The following is a 10,118-nucleotide window of genomic DNA, read 5'->3' as shown; positions in this document are numbered from 1 at the left end:
GATCCTTCTTTTACACCTCTTGACACTTTGACTGTTTGCACCCCACGCTTCGACATCCCAACTCGTTTTGAACGATCCCCGCCCGATGTGCCGAATTATCGTGAACCGTACGCGAGCGTGTTAAGATATTGTGCCCAACTGCTTTACGGACGGACGCACGGACGCACGGACGCACGGACGGACGGACGATCAAGCGATTCTACAAGCTGCATCTGACTATGTCAGATGAGCTAAAAACGGGAAAATAGTGCTATTTCACGACATGATTATTCTACTTTGCCCGCGAGTCTAGAATAATTTTATGGTATTGCATTAAGCAGAATTATTTGCTCTCTAAAACAAGACCAACCGCTTGTTAATACGATACTCCTAGGCTGAGATATTGGCTCGTAAACTTCCCCTCCCACAGGCCTCACGGCGCCTCGAATCCACATCATTATTATTAGCTCTTGATAATATATATATACGTATGCTCAAGTGGTATGTCCTGTGTCATATATTGAAATAATATACTAGTTAGACTAGTGTGACAATCCGTCTCTTTATATTTCCATGGTGCCATAGCAAGTAAGAGAGAGTTGTGACAAAAATATCGTAATCAAATGTAAAAGAATGCCCAAAAAAACATTATATGTTTATACTCAATAATTTGGATAATTATTGTTTTCTATTTTAAATTTTAACTGTTGTTCGAACTGTAATTTTTTTACGTGCATGAATAAGTTACTATGAAATCGATTGAATTAGAATTTTCCAGATTTTCCAGAAGGATAGTTATAAAGGAACGAACGCACACACACATACCTGGAGTTTTCCTGGTAGGATTGAGTGGATCTGCTTCGACTGAGAGGATATAATAACAACATATGTGTTTCCACATATCCACTATTTGGTAAACCAACTCATATTTGGGTAAGGGTAACTAGAGAGAAAAGGAAAAGGTTTTATATATAATATATACCGCATGACATTTATTCATATAAACAATCGAAAACATAACCTCCAGCGTATTCAACCAAGCACTGTCCAATATAACATGTATTTTTTGTACTCACAACAAAATTGCATTCCTTCATTACTAAGCTCACCCTGAATCACATTTTATGCCAATACGTGTAACTTAAGGGGGGCTTATGTCAGGCTTGCGAGCCGACTCGTCTGGAAACAACTGGCTGCAATTCACTGCGACTGCAGTGCTTAGGTCCGTCGACTGCGACGCGACTGCCTGCGACTGGCCGCCACTAGTTGCTCGAAATAGAACAGTGGGCAACTGGAGGCAACTAGTCTGTCGATCGCTTCCAGTTGCTCGAAATCCAGTTGCTTCCAGTCGAGTCGGCTCGCAAGCCTGACATAAGCCCCACTTTACGCTGATAACTGTCTCCCTGGGTACTGCCGGACACTGCGGCTGCTGTTGTCAATAACAACAATCAATAATATCAACAATCAACAAATAATAATGTCAGCAACAATAACAGCAGTTAGTAGCAACATTAGTAGCAGCAACAACAACAACAGTTAGTATAGCAACATTAGTAGCAGCAACAACAACAGCAGTTAGTAGCAACATTAGTAGCAGCAACAACAACAACAGCAGCCGCAGTGTCCGGCAGTACCCAGGGAGACGTATGAGCGTAACTTTCAATATATGATAGACAACTGCGGATAGGTGAAATGTGCTACTTACACTTAAAAGCAAGGAATTTATGGCTAAACACAGAGTTTCGCGTGATGGGATATTTAAATTCGAGTACTTGGTATAAAGAAATATCTGCATTGCTACACAGGCACATAATGCTAACGTAAATCATGTCTTAGCTATATAGCAGTTATGGCAGAAAAACCTACCGATAGATGGCAGTGTGAATTCATTCTTTCTTCCTACAGGCGCTGCATATTATGCAACCGGCAGTTAGATGCGATATGATATGACTACTAGGCACTTTAATTTAATTTTTTTTTTTCTAGGGTTAGGGTTAGGGTTTAGGTTAGGTTTAGGGTTAGGGTTAGGGTTTTTTTTTTTTTAAGTGCCTAGTAGTCATATCCTAAGTGCCTAGTAGTCATATCATATCGCATCTAACTGCCGGGTGCATATTATACAGAGGCATGAAGGATCTATAATCCATATTGAATTTCACCTGAGAATACACTGGCGCCCCACAACCTGTTAAAAAGTTCCCGATTCGTTCTGTGCAGATAGACATAAATTTTCCCAGCAACTCTTTTGTGTTCCAACCCTAAAAACATAAAAAGTACCAGTATCAAATAAATGCACAACGCTCAGACCGAGTGCGACCAACAATAGAAATATTATATTTCACTTACTCTGTTGACATATCTGAGAATTTTTGCTGACGCACCATTGCCAAAAACCTGCCTACAATGTAGTGAGATATAGACTTAGCATTATAACAGCTGGAGACTGCCACGAATAGGGTACAGTACAAGGATGATACCAATCCTCGATAATATGCTATAACAGTGTAGCCCCGTTAAAACGCGACGGTTGGGGTCCATAAAATGTCATTGTGAAAAAAGCGAGATCGCACTAAATCGGAGTTATATATACGGGGCGATATAAGAGCAAAAAAGGGGGTCCAGTGACTCATCGCGTTTTATCCGAATTCGCGTTAAATCGGGGTGCGTGAAATCGGGGTTCCACTGTATATATATATATATATATATATATATATATATATCGCATAAAGCATTATTTTTTACCCATTTCGTCTGCCAGTGCGTCTATACTCTGCAGAGCCTGGGGTACGTCAGCATCACTGCCAACCATGAGCTCAATTTCTCCAACCTAGAGTATATAGATGAAGAAAATAAACATAGTATGAGATCTTTAATCACACCGATCTCTCTCTCTCTCTCGCGCGCTCTCTCTCTCTCGCTCTTTCTTTCATTCTCTTTCTCCCCCCTCTCTCTCTCTCTCTCTCTCTCTCTCTCTCTCTCTCTTTCTCTCTGCATACAGTTCTATTTATATATGGCCACCTTACTTGAATAAGCGATCGCGGCCTCCTCTCTTGGCGCTCTCCCACATGTTAGAGAAGCCGCCGATGCTGACGAGACCGCCGATAACGATGGCGATGAGGCCAGCAAATAATATTACCATCTGCAGTGCATCCGTCCACACTACAGCCCGCATGCCCCCCTGTGAGAAGCAAACACGGATAATTAAATACATAAATAAACAATTAAAGGAAGAAAGAAAGAAAGAAAGATAGATAGATAGAAAGAAAGGAAAAAAGAAAAAAGAGAGAGATAAGTAAATAAATAATTAAATAAATAAATAATGAATAAATAAAAAATATGATAAATAAATAAAGAGAGAAATAAAGAAAAAAGTAAGAAACAAAGAAAAAACAGTAAATAAATAAATAAATAAATAAATGAATAAATAAATAAAAACACATGAGCATACCAGAGTCGTATAGAACGTGCAGACAGTTCCACTGACGATTATGGTCGCACTCAACGATATTCCTGTCACTATAGAACAATAATCGCACCAATAAATGACAGATCTCACCACTGTACGCGGTGACCGGTCACCCAGGGGCGTGTACAGGACTTGGACCAGGGGAGGGGTCACCCAGAATTTTTTTGAAATTAAACCCCCTCAGATGCGTTTTCTGCGCGAGCAGGGGGGGGGAAGTCCGGACCCCCTAGCCCCCCCCCCCTGTACACGTCCCGGTCTCCGACACGCTAAAACCACTTCATGCGCCTGTATTTCGTCATTCATTTGCTGTATTGTTTGCTATCCGCTTTGTTAAAATCCTTGTAATTGCTATAGTATTGAAAGCGATAAATAAAACTATATATATCTCTTATATCTTATCAAGAGCTTATTAAGAAGGTTCTTAATACGCTCTTGATCTTATATGTGTTTATCTGTCTGCGTCTATGTACACACCTGAAGCCACAGTAACAGGACACACGTACCTTGTGCGAGCGCTAGAGCTGGAGTGTAAAGCACTATCGCCATGTAGGTGAACTAGAAAAAATACGTGTGAGATACATTACGTCACGTCTACGTCACTGTGATAAGAAGATCGTCAAAGCGAAAGAAATTAATAAAATTAAATTCTGACATTTAATGAAGAGTTGTTTTGCGTTTTACGTGATAGCAGAAGCATATAATGGACCATTATTTATTATTGATTGCTAATCAAATCGCTATAGGCCTATAAATTATTAATCGTTTCTCTCGACGTTGCAATCTTTACAAGTGGAATTTCTTTTAACGGGAAAAACTTTTACCGTCATGATTACGTAGACCAACGTGCCAAGTATTCGAACTGGTTTATTGAATCGCAGCTCCAGATACTGAAAAACAAAGATTTATTGTTTGTTTGCATATGTCGTATAAGCGGTATCGCGTGATGTGTCAACGGCAGCAGGTAAGATCACGTGCAAGGGCAATAAGGGGGCAGAGATAGCGACAGAAGCAGCCACCGCGGTTTATTTGGGTGTTAGGTATTAGGTATTAGGTATTGTGTATTAGGTATAGTGAATGGTTTGCAGATGTAAATGAATGGAAATGGTATATATGGTAACCCAGCTACATTGGCGCGTGGTGAGGTGGTGTGGAGCAAGCGGGAAGGCACACCGGGGTAGGGGTAGAGGGAGAAGGCAGAGAGAGAGAGAGGGGGGAGAGAGAGGCAGAAACAGAGAGACGGGGAGAGAGGATGGGAAGAGAGAGGAAGAGAGAGACAGCGACAGATAATAGAAGAGAGAGAGAAAGAGAGAGAGAGAGAGAGAGAGAGAGAGAGAGAGAGAGAGAGAAGGGGGAAGACCGGCGAAAGGGTACGGGGAGAAAGACACACGACCGAGACAGAGACAGGAGAAATAGAAGGGAGCAAGAAAGAAGAGCAGAGAGAGAGAAAGATGAGAGAGGAGAGAGAGAGAGGCAGAACACAGAGAAAGGAGGGAGAGAAAAGATGGGAACGAGAGAGGAAGAGGAGACAGCGACAGACTACATACGAAGAGAGAGAGAGAAAGAGAAAGAGTAGAGAGACGGAGAGAGAAAGAAGAGAGAGAGAGGAGAGACGAAAGAGAGCAGAGACGAGAGAGGGAGAGGGAGAGGGCGAGGAAGAGGGAGAGAGACACAACGACAGAGACAGAGAATAGGAGAGAGAAAGAGAGAGAGAGAAAGCGAGGAGAGATAGGAGGCAGAAAAGAGAGACGAGAAGAGAGGCGATGGAGAAGAAAAGAGGAAGAGGAGAGAGATCATGCAGCCGACAGATAATAGAAGAGAGAGAGAAAGATGAGAGAGAGAGAGAGAAGAGAAGAGAGAGAGAGAGAACGAGAGAGAAGAGAAGAGAGAGAGAGGAGAGAGAGGGAGAGAGACATGTAGAGAGATGACGAGAGAGAGAGACCAGCACACACACATAGAGAGATGAGAGAGAAGAGGAAGAGATGAAGAGAGGAGAGAGATGAGAGAAACGAGGAGAGAGAGAGAGAGAAAGAGAGAGAGAGAGAAGAGAAGAGAAAGAGAGAGAGAGAGGGAAGTAAAGAAAGAGAGAGAGAAGAGAGAGAGAGAGAAAGAGCGAAAAGCGAAAGAAAAAGCAGTAGAGAGAGAGAAGGGGGGGGTCCAGTCGCCGCCAGCAAACACGGCTCTGGCGGGGGAGAGAACAGCGCGCGCGAGTAGCAGAGAGAGAGAGAGAGACAGGGAGGGGAGACAGAGAGGCTCAGGAATAACAGAGTCAGTGACAGCCCACAACCTGCTGTGTCTTATACTGACTCAAATTAACCTCGTAGGCGCTGGTGGGGACGATCACACGTTTTCTCGGCGAGACGAGTGGTAGAGCGCGAGGGTAGACCAAGCAGGCGAGAGGGAAAGCAACGCCCTGACAGCGAATAGGTGGTCATCTCCTATCGCGTAGTATACACTTCGCGGGTAATACGCCACCGACGCGCGATAGCGGAGCATGAAAGCTAGGAGTAGAGACAGGCCTGACCGGAAATATGCTCATCTTTTTTATTGCGACGTAGTAGTCGGCTCGTCGTCTGCTGACGCGTGCGCCCCCTGATGGCGTAGTAGACAGCGCCGATGCCTGCGACGAGGCGAGCAGCGACGCGCCGAAGAGCGACGCCGCTCGACGGACGGTAATGTAAGGCTTCTGCGCATCGGTGGCGGACATCTTTGCTGTGATCGACAACTGCTCGCGGTGAAGACTTGTCTAAAGCGACGTCGGTTTCGGTTTGCTAAAAGTACTACTAGAAACACACTAAAAGGTACGTCGGCGCTTTGTTACGGAGCTGTAACTAACCGCGCGCCGCACTGTAATAAATATTGAGGCCTAACCAAAGAAGCTGCACAATCCATGTGCTTATCCGTCTATTTATATTCTTGTTATGCGCACAACGGAATCTTGTCGATATGAAGGCACAGCGTCTTCTTCTCTATATTCCGCTATACCCCCAGATATTAAGAGTCATTAACCGGATTCTGCGAGCGCTTTAGCCCACGCATGATCCTAGCTAATTGACGGGTTTGAAAAATAGCGCAGATTTCGTGAACACGCCGGTGTATGCGGTGGACTTTTGACACAATAGGCAATAACCCCTACTGGAGATTATGCCTAGGCGTAACAGATCAGGCCGCTTTCGCCTCCCACCTTATCTCAATGTACAAGCAAGCAGACCGTGCACACAGGTTATATCTCGGCTAAATGCCATATAAACGTTTTACACAATAACACTCACACGCCGCCCGCACGCACACACACACACATCGGCGGCCTCACACAGCACACACACAGCGCGGCGCGGCTCCCGGGCGGAACAAAGCACACACACCACCCCTCACACCCACACCACACCCGACACACACACAACAGCACAGGCCACCACGCACCGCGCGGCGCGAACGACGCCAACACGCACAGCCGCCACCGCCGTGCGCACAACGACCACGCCCGGTGGAGCGCCGTCGGGCCGGAGGTCTGCCGGCGCTTGCGAGCGTGGGCCGGGGGTGGGGTGGGTCACGGCGCGCGGAGCCAGGGCGCGCGCGCGCGAAGGAGGTGCGGCGACACACAGGAGCGCCGGGTGCCTCGGGGAGGCGCACACACGACACACACACGAAACACGCGCGCGCGCGCCGAGCGAGCGAACACGGCGAGGGGTCACCATCACGCACACGCACGACGGCACACGCACGACGCACTACGCACACGCACAGATCGCGCAACGGCCCAGCCACGCAGGCACGCACACGCACACGCGACACGCACACGGCACACGCAACGCAGCGAACGCACACGCACACGAATAACACTCAGACCACGGCGCACAGGGCACGCACACGCACACGCACACGCACACGCACACTGCCGGCACGCGCTGATCTGCACGCGACACAGCGCACGCGCACACACAAAACACACACACACACACACACACACAGCACACCACACACACACACACACTACACACACACACACACACACACAAACACATGTGGAATCCAATAGCGAATAGTCTTGTATAGAGTAACCGTACATAAAAGGTATATCTTTATGTAGGCTACTCTAGTCTGTATAGGTTATGCCCCCCCCCCACGCGCGTAGGCAAGTGGTTATTGGCGATGATAATATTGTCGCAATAGTGCAACTCTTGTATTAACTTCTTGTCAACTAAAGGTAACCATACTTAGAGTAGTGTTTGATTGTACTTTGTATCAGGGAATGATCTAATAGGCGGGTGTTTTCAGACACGCTAGCTGTAACAACTCTATCATGAACCCAGCTTGTTACTAGTTTCGATCCCTGAACTAAAGTCGTCTGTCACGCTCTTGCTGTTCTTGCCTAAATTTACAGGGCGGTCTAAATTATTTCGTACGCGGCGGTTAAATAAGGCATGTATTTCGGAGAACGATACGCCAACATACGTGGGCCCGGTTCCTACATATTGTGGAGCACCACACGTGCATTTGGACGGCCCATAGACAAACAACGTAGCAATAAGAAGTCTCACAGGCCTGCCGGAGGGCTAGGTTGCATGGCCCGAGCCGAGCATTGAATGTAAAGAACGGCAGGCCATGTCTTGCCTAATTCATCAGTCGCGTGTCTCACTTCGACTTGTTTCGTTCTGAAGTAGTTCATTCGTACACAGTAGGTGAAAGTTGAAAGATGAAAGACGATGAATGGGGCGGATTAATTAATACTCATAGTTATAGTTATTATATATTATATTAAATTACTAATTAGTATATTAATTAATTATTTTTGCCAATGTGAGGTCTGAGTTGATATTGCTGTAATGAATTTAATTTGAATTTGACTTTGATTGATTTTGAATTTGAATCAGAGAAGCACCAGTATATTAACTAATACAAACTGTGTATCATTGTGTAGCGGAACTAATGGCGTGTATATAATAAATATATAGTATATATACGTATGCTGCAAGTGGTATGTCCTGTTCATAGAATTGAACGATATATACTCGTTAGACTAGGTGTGGCAATCCGTCTCTTTATATTTCCATGGTGTCATAGCAAGTAAGAGAGAGCTTGTGGACAAAAATATCGTAAATCGAATGTAAAAGTATGCCCAAAAAACTTAGCAATGTTGTATACTCAAATCAATTTGGAGTAACTTATTGTCTTGTCGTATTTTCATAATTTTAACTTGTTGTTCGAACTGGTAATTGGTTTTTTTACGTGCATGAATAGTTACTAAGAGAATCGAACTTGAATTTTAGAATTTTTCCAGATGTTCCAGAAGGATAGTTATAAAGGAACGAATGCACACACATCATACCTGGAGTTTTGCCTGGCTAGATTTTAAGTGGATCTGCTTTGAACTGAGAGGGATCATAAGTAGACAACATATGTGTTTTTCAAGACATATCACACTATTTGGCGTAAGCCCAAGAACTCATATTGGGTAAGGGGTAACCAGAAGAAAAAAGGGAAAAGGTTTTTATATATAAATATATACCGCATGACATTTATTCATATAACAATCGAAAACATAACCTCCAGCGTATCAAACCAAGCACTGTCCAATATAAACATGTATTTAATTTTTGTACTCAGCAACAAAATTGCATTCCTGTCATTAACGTAGCTCACCCTGAATCACATGTTTAATGGCAATAGTGGTAACTTAGAGGGGGGCTTATGTCCAGGCTGCAAATCCGACTCGTCTGAAACATACTGCGCTGCAGATTGCACTGGGGACTTGCAGTGCTTAGGCGTCCGTCGACTAGCCGACGCGACTGTCGCCTGCGCAACTGCCGCACACTAGTTGCTGGAATAGATACAGTCCGACTGTATGCAACTTACGTCGCTCCGTTCCCGATCGCTTACCAGTTCTCGAAATCCAGTTGGCTTCTCAGCGTCGAGTCGGGGGCGCGTGCGCGAAGCCTGACTAGCCCCAGCTTTTACGCTGAATATCTGTCTCCCTGGGTACCTCCGCCGGACACCGTGCGGCCTTAGCTCGTTGTCAGATCAACACAATCATAATATCAACAATCAACAAAAGATAATAATGTCAGCAACGAATAAGCAGCAGTGTAGTTAGCAACAGTTGAGAGCAGCAGCAAGCAACAACGACAGCCAGCCTGGCAGTGCTCCGGGCAGGTACACAGGGAGACGTATGAGGCGTACTTTCAAGTATATGATGACAATCTGGCGGATAGGTGAAATGTGTCTACTTAATCTCAAAAAAGCAAGACGTATTTATAGGCTCAACAGGACCCGCGAGGTTTCGGCACGGTGATGGGATATTTAAATTCGAGTACTCTTGGTATAAAAAAGAAGATGATCTGCATTGCTACAGTGTGTCGGGCAGGCAGGGGCATCCGGTTATGCTTAAACGGCTGTAAGACCGCGTGCGAAGAGAATGGTGAGTGGGTCGTTAGCTGAGATATTAGGGACAGTTATGGCAAGGAAAAAACCGGAAATACGCGAGTAGATGGCAGGTGTCGAATTCTTCCTTTGTTCCTGTCCTACAGGGGCGCTGGCGAGTTATTATGCAGAGACACCGGCCAGTAGATGCGACCTATGATATGCTAAGATACTAGGGCACTGCCACTTTAATGTTATTTTTTTTATTATTTCTAGGGTTAGGGTTCAAGGGTTTACTAGTTTAGGCCGTTTTAGGTTA

General features: G+C 45.1%; 1 protein-coding gene across 1 annotated transcript in view; it reads right to left on the bottom strand.

The window, feature by feature from the left end:
- LOC106813389 (sodium-coupled monocarboxylate transporter 1-like) overlaps positions 1 to 10,118 on the bottom strand; it is a 29,141-nt gene that overhangs the window by 14,672 nt on the left and 4,351 nt on the right. Inside the window, exons 2-8 of the mRNA XM_014817525.1 lie at positions 4,264 to 4,329; positions 3,946 to 3,997; positions 3,425 to 3,492; positions 3,000 to 3,154; positions 2,323 to 2,374; positions 2,136 to 2,234; positions 805 to 843 (exon numbers count right to left, since the gene is read on the bottom strand). Coding sequence (XP_014673011.1) covers positions 805 to 843; positions 2,136 to 2,234; positions 2,323 to 2,374; positions 3,000 to 3,154; positions 3,425 to 3,492; positions 3,946 to 3,997; positions 4,264 to 4,329 — 531 coding nt within the window. The remainder of the gene's footprint in view (positions 1 to 804; positions 844 to 2,135; positions 2,235 to 2,322; positions 2,375 to 2,999; positions 3,155 to 3,424; positions 3,493 to 3,945; positions 3,998 to 4,263; positions 4,330 to 10,118) is intronic.

The sequence above is a fragment of the Priapulus caudatus genome, unplaced genomic scaffold, assembly GCF_000485595.1.
Source record: "Priapulus caudatus unplaced genomic scaffold, Priapulus_caudatus-5.0.1 Scaffold765, whole genome shotgun sequence".
In the NCBI taxonomy this organism is placed as follows: Eukaryota; Metazoa; Priapulida; class Priapulimorpha; order Priapulimorphida; family Priapulidae; genus Priapulus; species Priapulus caudatus.
The sequence above is the reverse complement of the archived record's forward strand: the minus strand, read 5'-3'. Positions and strand labels throughout refer to the sequence as shown.